This window comes from Sapajus apella, unplaced genomic scaffold (genome assembly GCF_009761245.1).
Source record: "Sapajus apella isolate SASKATOON/1434 unplaced genomic scaffold, GSC_monkey_1.0 scaffold9, whole genome shotgun sequence".
In the NCBI taxonomy this organism is placed as follows: Eukaryota; Metazoa; Chordata; class Mammalia; order Primates; family Cebidae; genus Sapajus; species Sapajus apella.
In genome coordinates this window covers 44,100,947-44,117,791 of record NW_022436949.1, presented here as the reverse complement: position 1 = coordinate 44,117,791, position 16,845 = coordinate 44,100,947, and the positions used below count along the sequence as shown (strand labels likewise).

The following is a 16,845-nucleotide window of genomic DNA, read 5'->3' as shown; positions in this document are numbered from 1 at the left end:
GAGGCCGAGGCGGGTGGATCACGAGGTCAGGAGATCGAGACCAGCCTGACCATGGTAGAAACTCCATCTCTACAAAAATTAAAAACATTAGCATGGGTGGTGTGTGCCTGTAATTCCAGCTACTTGGGAGGCTGAGGCAGGAGAATCACTGGAACCTGGGAGGCAGAGGTTGTAGTGAGCCAAGATGGCGCCACCGCGCTGCAGCCTGGGTGAAAGAGCGAGACTCCATCTCAAAAAAAAAAAAAAAAGATGGGGTGTCACTATTTTGTCCAACTGGCCTTGAGCTCCTGGACTCAAGCGATCCGCCTCAGCCTCCCAAAGTGCTGGGATTATAGGTATGAGCCACAGTGACTGGCCTCGTTATCTGGAACTTAAATAATTGGCCCCAGAATTTTTGAATGGATCTGTCATTTGGGAACACACAGACATAACGGACTTGAGTTCAAATGACATCATTTCGATATCATGGTGAGAGTCTGGATTGCGGGGGGAAGAAACGCGGAGGATTTCTGGCTTCCCTCAGTAACAAGCAACCTCCGCTCTCATAGACACACCCCTCCCAAGAGAAAATGAAGTGCTGGGAAGAGGACACTGGGCGAGGGTGGTGGGGAATGAGCGTGGAGCCAAATGTCATCTATTTCGCTTTCTCTGCTCTTTTGCCAACTATGTATTATCTACTGATGTTAAAACTCCAAACTCGAAAGAAGTGTCCTTCCCACATCCACGTCTCTCTGAGTCCCTAGCATCTTTCTCGGTAGAGATGGCTCTGGGTTGGCAACATCAGACCCTTGTGCAGCTGGGAAGACGCAGATCCCCAAATGTAAAGGGGCTCAGCTCTACATGAGTACAGGCTGGGGCCTCTGAAGTCACTGCAAACAGTACAGGCACATCTGTCTTTCTCATCCCATCCTGTCCCCACCCCAGCCGCCACAGCAAGTCCCAGCCCTGCTTGGGTCCAAATACACAGGACATAGCCCCAGGGACTAGGGACAAAATCCAAATTCCTGCTGCCCACCTAGAAATATCCTCATGGTTTTACTTCTTCTACACGTCACGGCCTCCACATCTAAGCTGAAGTGTTCCTTTTATTACAAACAGCTAAAAGGTCACTGTATTATCAAGAACATGAAAAAGTAATTTTAACTCTTCCACGACATCCTCCGGATGTTAACCTCACAAGAAAGGAGTCCTTGTCTGCAAGGCAGGGCCACATATTCGTTGCCTGGGTAATTACCACACAGCAACAAAGACGAAAATTCTTTTGACAATTTCACTTAGGAAAACCATGGAAAGTCTGCTAAGAAGCTGCCTGGATGCTCAATTCTGACCTGAGCAATGTGACTAACTTACTCCCAGGAGCAGCGACACATCACCTCAGCAAAGGACTGAACACACACCCACACATTGTGAATTTTCAGGTCCTGACCTCTTATCAGTACGTCATTCACCACAGTGTGAGCTAGTCAGCCACGCAGCAGCAGATGGGCTGAGGGCAAGGAAGAAGAAAAGGACATGAAAATGACCATTTCTCTGTGGGTGGGCCGCTGCCCAACAGCAAGGCTGTCTCCAAGGGTGGACTGTGAGTGTTCTGCCCATCATCCCCCTAAGAGGAGGCAGAAGGACACCTGTACCATGAGTTCTGTCTCTGCCGGGAAACACTTTCGCAGGCTGTGGTTGCAGGCAGGGACAAAGCCGGCCAGGCTAAATCGCTACTCTGCCCTCCTATTCACCTCCCCAACGGCAGGGTCAACATAAAGCCTATTTAGGACGTCAGAGAAACAGTTCACACTGTGCTGCTGACCTTGGTGGCAAAAAAATCTCCCAACTCTCCTCGGAAGCATCACGAGCCCTAGGGCGCAGGCTCTCTCCCAGAGGGCGTGTTTTCTGGAAAGCAGTAACATTTGGCCAGGCTGTGGCGAAGGGCCCAGGGCGATTCCTTCACCAGGGAAAGCAGGCAGTGACTAGTACACTGCACATCCCACGTGCCAACGTAAACCCAAGTGTGCCTACTCCTCACCCAGCTATCCCCTTCTCTCCTCAGAGCACACAAGCCAACGGCGCAGCTTCGAGCTCGAGGGCTGATGTTTGTCCCCGGCTCTCTCTCAATGCGTGCTCAACCCCGAAAATACTTCTTTCTTTTGAAGCTTCTTAATCTTCACTTGCGACACGAACATCGCATCCTTGTCCTCACTATTCCCTGCAGTCTCCGTGATTCCAAACGGAAAAACATACGAAATTGTGTATGTTTCTGTGTCTACGTATATGAAAAGCATAGCGTGAAATGAGTAAGTGGGAACAGATGGATCCTACATTAATATATGGGGTGGGGAGGGTGGCTGCATTCCAAAAGCAAACAAATTAGCCAAAGTAACGGAATATATATATATTGCTCTGTCACCCAGACTGGAGTGCAGTGGTGCCATCTTGGCTCACTGCAATCTCTGTGTCCGGGGTTCAAGTGTTTCTCCTGCCTCTACCTCCCGAGTAGCTGGGATTATAGGTACCTGCCACCATGCCTGACTGATTTTTATATTTTTAGTAGAGATGCTGTTTCACCATCTTGGTCAGGCTGGTCTCAAACTCCTGACCTCAGGTGATCCACCCGCCCTGGTCTCCCACAGTGCTGTGATTATAGGCGTGAGCCACTGTGCCCATCCTAATATATCATATGTGACATATATGTATCAGCCACATGTGATATATGTGGATTTTTCATTACAGTCCCATTAATCTTAGCATTAATTCACATGCCCACTTGTCAAGACGATATTTGTCCAAGAGACCCCTTCAATGGGCTGGGGGTGCTACGCCTTTGGCAGCTGCAGGAAGCACGGAAGACAGAAGCCCTCCCATTCTTAGCCAGCCTCGAGCCTGTCAATTACATTCTTAGCATGCTCAAAGCTATGGCTTCTTTCTTGCCTTCTTGAGGTTTACCACCAGGTCAAGTTGAGTAAGGATCAAAAGTGACAACCCAGTCATGGGCAGGTTTGACAGCACCCAGCGTCTTTCCTGTTGTCAACAGGAAATTAAAATGCACTAGAAGAGAAGAGACATGTTAGACTCCTCAAGTGACCCAGAAAGTGCCTTCTCCAGTGTTTTCCAGTAGAAACCCATTTGCTATTCTTGGCAAAATGGTTTCATTTTCCTCAGGGAAACAGCTTGCTCTCAGAGCACTGTGGGCCATATAGTCAGGAATAAGGCAGAAAATCAAAGAAAAACTAGCTCCTAGCTACGCTTAAGAACATGGAATTTGGCTGGGTGCAGTGGCTCAACACCTATAATCCCAACACTTTGGGAGGCCAAGGTGGGTGGATCACTTGAGGTCAAGAGTTCGAGACCAGCCTGGCCAACATGGCGAAACCCCTTCTCTACTAAAAATACAACTTAGCCAGGCATGGTGGTGCACACCTGTAATCCCAGCTACTTGGGAGACTGGGGCAGGAGAATCCCTTGAACCCAGGAGGTGGAGGTTGCAGTGAGCTGAGCTGAGATTGTGCCGCTGCACTCCATCCTGGGCAACATAAGCAGACTCCATTTAAAAAAAAACAACAGAAAAAACAGAACATGCAATTTTACTCATGCTTAAAAAGGAAACAAGGCCAAGTGTGGTGGCTCATGCCTATAATCCCAGTACTTGGAAAGGCTGAGGCAGGAGGATCACTTGAAGCCAGAAGTTCAAGGCTGCAGTGATGTAACGTATGCAGTGATCACACCACTACACTCCAATCTAGGCAACAGAGTGAGACTTTGTCTCTAAAAAACTAATAAAAATCAATAAAAGGATATTCCATCATACGAGTGCCTAAGGAATGGTGTCAATGGACACTTGATATAGTAGCCAAAAGGAAGCTCTGCCTCTTCCTTTTGGCTACTAAGGATAAAGCTGCTATGAACGCAGATGTATGAGAGTCTGCTAGAGTTCCTGCTTTCAGTTCTTCTGGGCTCATGCTGAGGAGTGGAACTGCCTGATCCTATTGTAATTATGTGCTTAGTTTTTTGAGAAACGCTTATATGATTTTTTTCTTTTTTTTTTTTGAGACGGAGTCTCATTCTGTTGCCCAGGCTGGAGTGCAATGCTGCGATCTTGGCTCACTGCAACCTCTGCCTCCCGGTTCAAGCAATTCTTCTGCCTCAGCCTCCCAAGTAGCTGGGACTACCAGCACACACACCACCACGCCCAGCTAGTTTTTTATTTTTAGTAGAGACAGGGTATCACCTTATTGGTCAGGCTGGTCTCGAATGCCTGGCCTTGGGATCCACTGGCCCCGGTCTCACAAAGTGCTGTGATTACAGGCATCAGCCACCATGCCCACACGTGATTTTTGTTTTAATGATACCTAGGACAAACACTTGAAGCTTCAGAGAGCTAGGAGAATAAGAAGAGTATTTAATTCATTTTGTTCTATGAAGCCCTCACTGGTGCTTCTGTAAAGATGCTCCACTTTTCTGGGCAGGGAAACAATTTTCTGACCTGCTCAGTCATCATTCAGCCATCTGGTGTCAGAGCAACACAATGCTGCCCCCCCTCTGACAGCAGCTTCCGAGAGTGTCCCATCCCTGAAAGAGCCTCCTCTCTGCCCTGAAGGGACCTCCCATCCCTCAGGACGCCCTTCTCACATCTCTCACACCTGCAGGACTTCCTCCAGCCTGGACTCTGCTGCTGTACACCAGGAACTAGCTTCCTCAAACCATCCTTGCCTTCCTTGGCTGCCATTCTCCAAGAGCTGCTGTCTTCTGGATCCTCCAACCCCTATGTGTTCAATTTTTTTTTTTCCAAACTCCTGGTGGCCTCTTCTGTTTCCTTTGCTGGTTTTTATGCTGCCATGATCTATGTTTATGGAAAGCAAACTGCCATAAAGGTATAGTCGAGAAGATTCTACCCTCAGCTCTCTTCCTCTCAATGTTCTCTTCCTTGAAGATCTGATTCTTCTTGTGGATAACTTCCAAACCTACGCCTTTCTGTCTCGTTTCTTTCCCAAGCTGGGGACCCACATTTCCAACTGTCTGGAGCACATTATTAGGGGACTCTCAAAATTACTGTTCCCAAAGCAAGCTCATCTTCCCTTATCATACTTGTATGCTTCTTTCTTCCTGGCTTCTTTGATTTCCCTCCCATTTTCATGACCATCCTCTAAGCTGACCACGTTCAAAACTCCAGGTGGCCTCCCCCTTCCTTCCCCGTTGTCCTGCAGAGCCCTGGGCGCCCAGTGAGATCTCAACATTCAGTCAGTCTGGTCCTCCTGGCCATGCCTTCCATGTGATTCTGGCCAAAGTTTCTCCCAAAGCATGCAGCTGATCCTCCTTGAAAACTGTGCACCCTATAGCTGATCCCAAGGGCCTCTTTGACGACTGACTGCTCACTGTCTCCTGGTTGGCTCATAAGCAGAATTTCGGACCCTGCAGAATCTACCAAGGCACTCTGCAGCAAAGCATGCCTGCCGCCCGTCTTGGGGGGCCCAGCTGGCCACCGTGCACTCAGCCTCTGCCAGTCACCTTGGGGCTGGCATTTGGGAGTCCTGACTGCACGCCAGAGGTTATAAGTGGCTTTCTCTGAATGCATTTGAACAGCTGAGTAAACTGTGCTTGCTTTCACAAAGAAAATAACTCTTGAAGTTATTTGAACTCACCAAACCAGTTTCTTTGTTTTTGAAGAAAGCAGGTAGCATGGGCTCTGCCAGCATAAAGCAGGCCCTGGGCATCCATCTCCTTCTCAGGTGTGTTTCCTCAGGGGAAGGTGACATTTGGACAAGGGCAGGTGTGTTTGCTGAACTGAGTGTCAGCCTAATCATTCCGGAAAACTTGCTGAAGCTTTTTCTGCCCTGTAATTTCCCCACTGTTGATGGAAGCATCTTGCAGTCCCAGTCACTAGATCACTATGTACCAAATTCTGGGGAGCTTTTGGTGCGTATGATACTTTAGATGTCTTTCCACTAACGGTAAACACTAAAGATATTATCATGGAATAAAATCTGGAGTTCAGTTAATGTAACGGACCAACGCTGTTTTCTCAGTGTTGCTGACTCTCCCATGGTGACCTAAGATGTGAACGGGAAGAGGACAGGTGCAGACCACAGAGAAACCCTATAGCCTTGCAACTTTTCTCTGGAATTATTTTCAAATAAGAAGTTTATTATTTTTTTTAAAAAAGATCAGCTTCTCTGCTTTCTCTGTGCCATGCCGTACACTGAGCCCTTTCTAGACACTGTGCCATCTGCGGATCTGCCCTGCATGGGAGATGGCATCCACGTTTCGCCCAGGAGGAAATGTGGCTCCACAAGGCCCACACCTATAGCTGAATGCAGCCCCGCAGCAGGGGTGTGACCACGAATTCGGATCTTACCCACCCCAATTGACAGGAGCCAGCTTGTGCTTCCTGTATCACAGCAATGTGAGGAAAAGTAGAGGTACACATACAGGTAACAAACACACACACACAGGCACAGTCAGTCAGTAGCCTAGAGTGAATCCTTTCTTAAACCTCCCTGTGATCCATTCTTCTCAGCGAATATATTTAGCGCGGGGGTTGCCTGTTCTGCACAGACAATGATGGCCCATGTGTGTCCTCCGGGACAGAACTGGCAGTGACGCTCCATGCCCACCCTGGATGTGACACCCATACCTGTCAGAGGACCCGACCCTTTGTGCCCTATGTGCCTGCCTCCTGCTTTGAGAGTACAAGTCCCCCATGGGCAACGCCTGACACACACTCACCTACCCACTTCATTCATTCATTTATGTATTCCTTCATGCATTGCTTGTAGACTAAAGAAACAAGAGTTATAACTAGTCTGTGACATGCAAACCAGGAATCATAGAATGTTAGGACTGTCAGAGGCACTGCAGGGTCAGGGTCAGGTCATGTTGCATGATCATCCTGAAGTACTTAAAAAACACACGTTCCCGAGTCTCACTCCTAAAGTTCTGATCCAAGAGAGCTGGAGAGGGCCTGGCAATTTGCATTTTTCAAAGTCCCCTCCAGTTCCCAAGCCCAGTGACCCTGAGGCCCTGCCAGGTTTGGGGTTTTACTCCACAGATAAATCCCATCTGGACATGGCAGTCAGTCTACGCTGGGGAACCCCTGAGGTGAAGGGGCTCACGACGTCACAAGGCAGACTCTCACCGCCACCTGCACTTAGGCTGAGGTAATCTTTCTGTGTTAAGACATCGTGCTTCTTTGGAAATTGACTCCATTGTTTCCATTTTGTCGTCTGGTATCACTAAGATGCTTATGCCCTTTTCCACACGACCAGCCTGCAGGTATGCGATGGGAGCCATCACGCTTTCTAAAGCCTTTTGTCATCCGGGCCAGGTGCCTAGTTCCCTCGATCATTTTGTTTTAATCGAACACATTCTCAGCCCCTTTCACACGTGAAGGCTGAGTTGGGTGCTGTGTTCTCCCAGAGTGCTGAGCCCTGAATTTTGAAGGGGCCATCCTCTTCCAGGCTCTGGGCTCCTTTTAATGAGGCATTTTAGGGCACATGTTTTTGACTCTGGCTGTACTCTGGAAGCACCTGGGAAGTTTAGAAACTACCAATACTTTGGGTCTACTCAGAGATTTTGATATAATGGGTCTAGGGGTTTGCTCGAGGTGATTTTTTTTTTTTTTTTTAGATGAAGGTTCGCTCTTGCCCAGGCTGGAGTGCAATGGCACGATCTCGGCTCACTGCAACCTCTGTTTCCCGAGTTCAAGCGATTCTCCTGCCTCAGCCTCCCGAGTAGCTGGGATTACAGGCATGTGCCAACACACCCGGCTATGAGGTGATTTTGATGAGTAGCCGATGCTGAGATGTTGAGAGGTAAAGGATCTAGAGAAACACTGGTTTCTCTCTGGGCTGGTCCGTTGGCTCGTACTAAACTCACGCACAGCCTTCTTCCCTTGGACTTCCACACCAGGTCCTCCTCATCGTGTTCTTGAGTAACTGATTAGTGGAACTTCCCTGCAACCCTTTCATGGACCCCTGGGCAGTGTCAGGTATTTGGTTTGGTCTACTGTTCCGAGGCTACGCAGGTCCCATGGATGGAGCTGCTCGCTCACCATCTTCCTGCTCTCTAGCTCTCAGTCCTTTACATACTTCTGGTGTCTTTCTCTAAAACATGGATTAAATTATGGATCTTAGAAAGATACTCTACTGAAAACCCTCTGGGAATCAAATTATATCTACTGCTTTTTAAGCAACTCAATAAATACTCTTTCACAGATAAGGTAAAGCTCTATGGTCATGGCATTTATTCCTACAATGAGTCGTATTAGACAGCTCTCTGCGTTTCTCTCCAGTGGCGCCCTCCAATGCAGGGGCCGGCCAAAGCCACCAGGATGGACTTTCGGGGTGCTGCACACTGATGACATTTCCTCTGTGTGGCCTTTCCAACCTTATTTAAATCAACTGCCACATGCACTGAGACTGCCATAGTGATGCCAGCTCAACATGTCCTGAGCCTCCAGGAAGATTTGCCTAAGACAATCTTAACACACGTCTCGCTGGCCAGAGAACAAATCGCCCAGTGGGTTCTCCAGAGTTAAGGTCTTTGGCCCATGATGACAGCATCATTCAACTTCGTATGAATAATGATGAGACACAAGGCAGAACACACGCGAAAGCTTCGAGGTCAGGCCTGGGAAGGTCAAGCTGCATCTGGCAGAATTTTTATTTTTATTTTAGAGACAGGGTCTTGTTCTGTCGCCCAAGCTGGAGCGCAGTGGCGTAATCATAGCTCACTGCAGCCTTGAACTTCTGGGCTGAAGTGATTCTCCCGCCTCAGCCTCTCCAGTAGCTGGAGAGGTTTGCGTCACTATGCCAGGCTAATCAAATAAATATTATTTTGTAGAGATGGGGTCTTGCTATGTTCCCCAGGCTGCTTTTAAACTCCTGACCTGAAATGATCCTCCTGCCTCAGACTCCCAAAGTGCTGGGATTACAGGCATGAACCGCTGTGCCTGGCCAAGTTTTATTTTCAATTTTGAAAAGTGGCATTTCTCTTCTATTCATCATACCAAGACTCTTGCTTACGTGGTGTTTTCAATTTTTCCCATTTCCAGTGAGGTTGACATGTACCTGTTATTTCCCCATTTCTGGCAGTGCTCTCCCCGCTGGGGCCCCTTCGTGGTGCCTGCCACCTCCTTCTCTCAAGGGAAGGAGAACTGCACATGAATTATTCTCCATGTATAAAAAGCGTACAAGGCCGGACATCACTTAGAGGGATGAGAGAGCCCCGGCTGGCCCCAGCAAACTGGCTTTACAACACACAGAGCAGCTCTGCTTAGCTATTAAACTGACACTTTAATGCCACAGCCTGGGATCACCTGAGGCAAGGCAACCTGACACAGGCCTCCTTCAGGCCTCCGGTCACTGAGGGCCCCGAGGCCCCTCCAAACCAAATCCTCACTGCTAGTGAGGAGCCAGCATATCACGGCTTCTATTCCTGCCAACAACCTTTGGTATCTTCTCCTGGCATTTTTCAAATGCATGTTTAGTAGACAATCAACTCCCCGCATGTCTGTCTACAGATAACTGTCTTTAAAAAACTGCCATAGGAATTTTCGACAAAACCTTCTCTTTTAGATACAGGTGTGGCAGATTCTGCATGTGACAGTCCACGAAGCTTTTCCTGTTTTTTTTTTTTTGTTGTTCCTTCCTCTTCTCTCACATTAATGTTTCACTTGGTATTTAATAGAGAGGCTTCAGATTATGTTATGTTTAACCAATCTGCTACTGATGGACACTGAGAGCATTTCCATTATTTTAATTATCCATTGGATGGCTTTGTTCAAATGGCATTTCATGAATTAAAACAGATCCTTATGATAACTCAAGGTAAGGCACGTGTGCGCATATGCACACGCTACATAACTCTGTTCTTCAAAGCACTTTTTAAACACTGTAGAATACAGAAAGCTGCAGAAGACATGTATGTACTTCGTAAATGACTCTAAAGCCAGCACCAGTAAAATGTGACCAGCACCCTTCAAAGCCTTCCTAAGTCCCTACTCTTTATAAACCCTATTGTCCTCCAGGAGTAACAGCTGTCTTTATTTTGCGATAATCATATACTCATTGTAAGAGGAAAAATATCCATCTTGAAGAACTGCAAACCAAAGGAAAGAAACTGCGGATGAGATCTGAACGCATGCAGGATTTAACTGAAAATCCTCCGGAGGCTGGCTTGTGTTAAGCCAGTTTCCTGCCTCTCATCCTTGTGGCTGCCCGCTGCTTACCAAGAACACCACAAAACTAATATGAGAAAGAAAAGGGGAGCAGCGTGGTGTGACGCGGAGATGTACTCACCACAGGGCGAGGCGCTGCTCGATTTCCTTGAGAAAACTGGTATGAAATTTGTGCAAAGGTTCAAAATTCGGGAATATGAGACTTTTCAGTGCCTCTGGCATGGAGTCCTCTTTGCTCACTGTGCTCTGGAACCACTGGAAAAAAGAAGACAGCGCACTTACAGGTGCAAAGACCGATGACCAGTGTCTGCACGTCTCCAGAAGTCACGCTGCAGCCAAACGCACCAGGAGGACCCAGGCCTTCCCTCCCAGCTTCTTGGCATTTCAGGAACGCAGGACTGCCCAGGCCTTCCTGTTTCCTCTTTCTTTCCTTAGATGGGGTGAGAAGCCCATCTTGGTATTACAGCTTTCTCTCCCCTTTCTTTCCTTAGATGGGGTAAGAAGTGCCCATCTCAGTATTAACTGCTTTCTGAAATTTGCTACCCATTGACAATTTAAGCCAGGAGAAATCTCTTAAATGGGTAACCACTTGAATCAAAACCTCCATTCTGGCCGATTCGATAAGAGAACCACTTATGTTACCACTGAATATGCTGTGCTTCATTCCTTTAAGAACTTCCAGCTCTGTTCCTTTGTTAAATTGCTTGGCATCGGCCGGGTGTGGTGGCTCATGCCTGTAATCCCAGCACTTTGGAAAGCCGAGGCGGATGGATCACCTGAGGTCGGGAGTTCAAGACCAGCCTGACCAACATGGAGAAACCCCATCTCTACTAAAACACAAAATTAGCTGGGTGTGGTGGCACATGCCTGTAATCCCAGCTACTCAGGAAGCTGAGGCAGGAGAATCACTTGAATCCAGAGGTGGAGGCTGTGGTGAGCCGAAATCTTGCCATTGCACTCCAGCCTGGGCAACAAGAGTGAAACTCCGTCTCAGAAAATAAAAAGTAAAAAATAAAATCGCTGGGCATGAATGTGGCCAAACCCAGGAATAAAGCCACGGCCTTCACACAAAGCCACTCCTGTCGCTGAGGTGAGCTGGGTTCATGACGCATACTGAGCACCCATCAAGGGCCTAATGCAATCCACAGCCCAGAGCAACAGAAACTCAGTGATCCCAGTTCCCTCCCACTGGCTAACTCCTTCCCGGAATCCAGGGGTCAGGAAGACATCTGCAATGCTCTGAACTTGTTTCCAAGACTGAGCAGGACTGATTAAAATAATAAAAGACAGTCTTCTGGCAGATTTTGCTGACATAGCTCAATTTATTATCAAAGATAAAATGAATCTCCTATTCACCTCTGAGGTCTCCCATGAACAAAAATCATCAGTTATACTTGGCAAAACACGAAATGTTCTGGACCAATGCACACAGACAGTAAAATGTTTAATTTTAATTTTCTCTACCGTAGGAACTTCCTTCTTTTGCACTTGAAAGTCACCATCATGAAAAATGTTTTGGCGTATAGTCCCAACTAAATATACTATGAGCATTTAATTTCTATACCCTAGGACCAAAGTCCTTTCAACTGAAGTCAGGGAATCCAACATTTAATTAGCTCCAGCTTCTCCTGTACTGCTGAGTATTAATTGAGATAAATTATGTAACTGAATGCTTTTGGGGAAATACTGCACATACCGAAGTGATGACTTCAAGATCCTTCAGATATGTTCGCTCGGTGGTAGACACTTCTTTAGCTATGAAGTACGCTTTATCAGTTGGGAATCTCTGCAAAATCCATCAAAAGAAACAAGGCACAATAATCATTTTTGAGTATAAGTCTTGGAGAATGTCCTGCTTAAAGTGACATATTACTAACTTGTGATCTTTTGGTAGCTGGGATCAATGAGAAATAAAATTCTTACTTATTCTCCTTTGTGTCCTCCTTTGTGTGTTAACAGAATAAATAAGAATTCCTCTTCTTTCTGTGTTAGGAGGAGCTAGGCTAAGATAATAGAGTTCCATGATGAGAATATAGTCTAGGAAAGTTTCCTTCCAGGTAAAAATTACCATCAGCAAAAGGACTTCCTTTTAGGAAATTAGAAAAACGGCAAAAGAAAGACATAGAAAGGTACTGTCCCATTCTACGTCTGCTGGTGGTGCTGGCGTTCATGACACGGAAGTTACACTGTGGGAACACATGGTAGCTGGATCTGAAGGGACAGAGGTGAGCTCAGCTGGTGGCATCATGGGCCTGAACTCCCTTGGTGGCTGTCAGTTAGGTGGGCAGCCACCCTCACCACGGAGCAGGCCAGCCTTCCAGCTTTACTTTCTCTTTAAACAACAAGTACAAAGGTGTCTCCTGTTGTCTGCGATTTTACCCAGTTCTCATAGGAGTCCGCCTGACTCCATTGCTGGGTATACAATGACAGGATTCGAAGCAGAGACTCAAATACCTGGACGCTCATGTTCATAGCAGCCAAAAGGTGGGAACCACAGGAGTGTCCAGTAACCGAGGAATGGATAACAAAGTGTCGTTTATACACACAACAGGACACCACTCAGCCCTCAAATGGCAGGTAGTTCTGACCTGAGCTACACATGGATGATCCACAAGGACACTATGCAAAGTGAAATAAGCCAGTCACAAAAGGGCAAATACTGGATGCTTCTGCTTATATGAGTTCCCTAGAGTAAGCAAATTCATAGAGACAGAAAGTGGAATAGGGGGGCCAGGGGTTAGCAGGAGGGGGAAGTAGGAGTTAGTGATGAACGGATGTAGTTTGTTTGGGAAAATAAGTGCTGGAGTGGATGGTAGGGACTGTGGCATGACGACATGAATGTACTTAATGCCACCAAGCTGCACACTTGAAAATGGCTAACATGGTGCCTTTGCTCTTATGTACATTTTACTACAATTTTTTTTTTTTTGAGACGCAGTCTTGCTCTGTCGCCCAGGCTGGAGTGCAGTGGTGTGATCTCACCTCACTGCAACCTCTGCCTCCCGGGCTCAAGCTATTCTCCTGCCTCAGCCTCCCAAGTAGCTGAAACTACAGGCGTATGCCACTACGCCTGACTAATTTTTGTATTTTTAGTAGAGATGGGGTTTTACCATGTTGTCCAGGATGGTCTCGATTTCTTGACCTCATGATCTACCCACCTCAGCCTCCCAAAGGGCTGGGATTACAGGTGTGAGGTACCATGCCTGACCTAATTTTACTACAATTTTTAAAAATCATACACACAAATACACATGCACACACAACCACACACACACGTGAGCCCTGGGCCCTGTACCTTTCTCCGGCCCTCGTCCTCATCGTCCGTCCTGGGGCAGGCCTGGTCATTCAGCAGTGGGCTGATCAAGGGAGAAGCCTGCTTGGTGTCAGGGCTGAGGTTGGGAGACAAGGTCACGTGGGCAGGGGCCGCTCCTCCCTGCGAGTTCACGGACAGCTCTGAAAGGTGAGGGCTACCAGTCAGGGAGCCTGTTTGGGGATGAGAGGTTTTAAAGACAAAAAAAAAGTAATTTTTTCTGGGACCCGATTTCTATTCACTACTTTCGCCTTTTACAAATTGTAAGAACCCAGACTACCCCCCATGGTAAACTGAAAGCGATTCATTATTTTCTAGTTTTTTCCTAAGTCAAAGCTGCCTTAATAAAGATACCAAAGTATGAATAATTCAAGGGAGGCTTCATTCTGTAATTAATTATAAGGCAGAGAACTCTGCTTAGATAGCAATTAAAATAGCCTAAAAGCATAGTGTATCCCAAAATAGGAATTTCATCTCCCAACTACTGCTTATTTCTAAGAATTACTCAAGAAAGACACAGTATCTATGTCACAATGAGACATGGGAAAATGATTAGAAAATAGAACTATACTAACAGGCATCTAAGCGACTGGTGTGCTTAGGACACACTACGTCCCATAACAATGGTCACAGCTAACAGAAAGGTCAAGCAACTAACTCCCCATTCTACAAAGAACAGAAGCAAGCTTGTGATACCTGGTGATGTCATTCCATGTCTCTCACTGTTTGGGACAGAAACACTAGCATCACATTACAGGCATAAGCGATCACTTCAACATGCAAAACCAGAGGTCATTATATTACTACAATTTCCCTTTATGAGTCAAAAGTGACAGGACACCAATGAGTCCTCGTGAAAGGATACCACAGTAAATAATATGAAAATGTATATGTTACCCGCTATGAGTCAGCCACGGGGATGACGTGTACAGGACACTCTTTGCCAATATACTTTTGCAAATATCCATATCCCAACCCACTGAAGCTACATGGGATGTTTCGGAATACGCTTCTCACCTAACCTGAGTGTTTTTGCCTAACACTTACATGCGTACTTCTAAGGCAGATTTGCTAGAGCTCATATGAGGTAAGCAAAGTTAAAGTAACCTGCAGTCCTGTCTACTATCATGGTATGAAAAGACAGAGTCAGCACTTTCTCAATTAGTCTACAGTTTCAGGCTCGCTGCTACTCGGTACACTAAGGGTCTCTGGGGGAAAGGTGAAGGGGGTTTTCTGGGAACACCCCCGTTTTCCTGTCATCTGTTCTCACCCTCTGGGGTCATATATGTGCATCCTGGGATCACAAGATACAACCGCCTACCCAGAATGGAGCTGATGAAGTCAGGGTGGTGAGTTTGATCCCAGTGAAAGGAACCCTGGAGAAACCACCACCAGCCCCCACCCTCGGTGCCAGCTTGGCCAGTCACCGGCACCACCACAGTGGAGGAAGAACCACTGTACCTGGAGAGTGACAAAGGCAGATGTCCTGCCCACGGACCACGGGTTAGTGCAAGGATCCTTGGATGGCAAGAGCAGAAAATGTGAGGAAAAGGCAGGTTGGGTCAGCTCGCATTCAAAAACGCCCTCTGCTTCTAAATCCTCACATTTATAACATGCCTCACTAAAACGAAGCCTTGTGTTAGACGAAGACCCCATCACCCGAAACACCACCAGACCCAGAAAACCCCGGAGAAAAAGGCCAGAAATTGCTTCACAAATGTCAATTTTATTGACACTAGTGCACAACTAAATACAATAATTGCAAAGGAATGGGAGCCGGTCAAACAGAGATGGTGACAATGAGTTAGAACTGTAGCCGTTTCAAGGTACTACACTATTCTCTCTTTAAAAAGAATCACAAAAAGAAAAAGGTTATCACTATAAATAGGAATTAGAAAAGAAATTCTGGCAGTCTGTCTAGAGGTTAAAACATCGCATGCATTTGTGAGTTGCTCTTGGAGAGTCATTTTTTTTTTATTTGTTCACCATAATCTGGCAACATTCGGGGCTTACCTTCGGCTCTCACGCTGTGCGTGAGATCAGGAGAGGCAGTTATAAGTAAGAACATGCTGCACCTTGACTTTGCAGTGACGTGGAACAGAAAAAGCCTCATCATTTAAAGAGTTGGAGCCGAGAATAAAAGGTAGTTAGAAGGCTAGCGGGAAGGGCAGCAGAGGCAAGGAGACAGCAACTAGCAGGCCAAGGACAGCATCGACAACAGAGAGGAAATGAACTGCCACTCCGGGCGGGGGAGAAGTGGGGTGCGCACACCCCAACACAGCCACCTCCACTCTCAGAGGCCAACAGCAACTGCCCTTGCTGCACTGCACCTGGGAACACTCATACTTAGGAGACAGAGCAGGTTGAAGCGATGAGGCAGCAGACTGTGGTTCCAGGAGAGAGCCTGCCCAGCCAAGAAGGCAGACCACGGTTCAGAGTCGGCTGGATTTGGAAGAATCCCCACTGCGCTACATAGGAGATAGGAATCAGAAAAGACGGCTGAGCGGGGACTTCCGGGTCACCTGTGTACCTCAAGTAGGAACAGCTCAGGATCAGCCCACAGGTTGCTGGGGGAAGGCTTGCTGCATGTCACTCACGTGGCCTAAACATGTCAATAACAATTACTTTCTATGTGCGCTACGCAGACTCGGAATGACAAACTTAGGGTAGTCAATTGTCTTTTCCCAAGACGCGACTCCAGCTTTGCTTATAGGGCCTAAGAAAGAAAGGGCGATGGGTGTGTTTAAACATCAAGACCAAGAAGCCGATAAATATCAAGCAGTCTGGTCTAGAAACCTATCAGCAGTTTTAAGGAAAGGCAAGGTCTGAAACTCTAAAGTTGTTTTCCTAATTTGAGCTGCATCTGTGGAGAAGAGGTCCCTTCTCTCCCTGCAAGATAAATAATCCGAGGCTTGAAAATGTGTAGGTGACGTGGTCCAAACAAAGCATGTAACTCATTTACTTTTCAGCAATTAATAAAATATGCTGACAAGGGGCAATTAGTAGAATTTGGCAGCTTGATGAGTAATTAAAATTCTCTTCTGACTTTGAGCCAGGGTGTGTCACAACAGTCTGTACAAACTTGTGTCCACACCAGCAGGTGTGAAGAGCTGTGTGTAAAAAAAAAGCTAGTGTCCAAGGTCACAGAGTTATTAGAATTACGTGGAATCAATTTTCACTGAAGTAGTCCATTTTACAAAAGAGCAAACAAACATGGTTCTGTTGTTAGGTAAAAGGAGCCTGGTGTGATTTATATGGCATTAGAAAGCTTGTTCACATCTTGCCGTCTGTCACCTGCTTTGAAGGCACAGCCCCGGGCAGCGGGGAGAGGAAATTGTGACTGACATTCATTGCTACTCCATGAAGTTATCAA

General features: G+C 46.9%; 1 protein-coding gene across 6 annotated transcripts in view; it reads right to left on the bottom strand.

Moving 5' to 3' along the window:
• Positions 1-16,845, bottom strand: part of FARP1 (FERM, ARH/RhoGEF and pleckstrin domain protein 1) — a 319,198-nt gene that overhangs the window by 30,367 nt on the left and 271,986 nt on the right. For 4 of the 6 annotated variants that reach the window (XR_004268890.1, XM_032277520.1, XM_032277519.1 and 1 more), the window contains exons 14-16: positions 13,458-13,645; positions 11,859-11,948; positions 10,284-10,417 (exon numbers count right to left, since the gene is read on the bottom strand). Coding sequence is in view for 5 of the 6 variants with exons in the window: in XM_032277520.1 (XP_032133411.1) it covers positions 10,284-10,417; positions 11,859-11,948; positions 13,458-13,645 (412 nt within the window). In the remaining variant the exon portion in view is untranslated. The remainder of the gene's footprint in view (positions 1-10,283; positions 10,418-11,858; positions 11,949-13,457; positions 13,646-16,845) is intronic. The other 2 variants (XM_032277521.1, XM_032277523.1) reach the window with 1 other exon arrangement.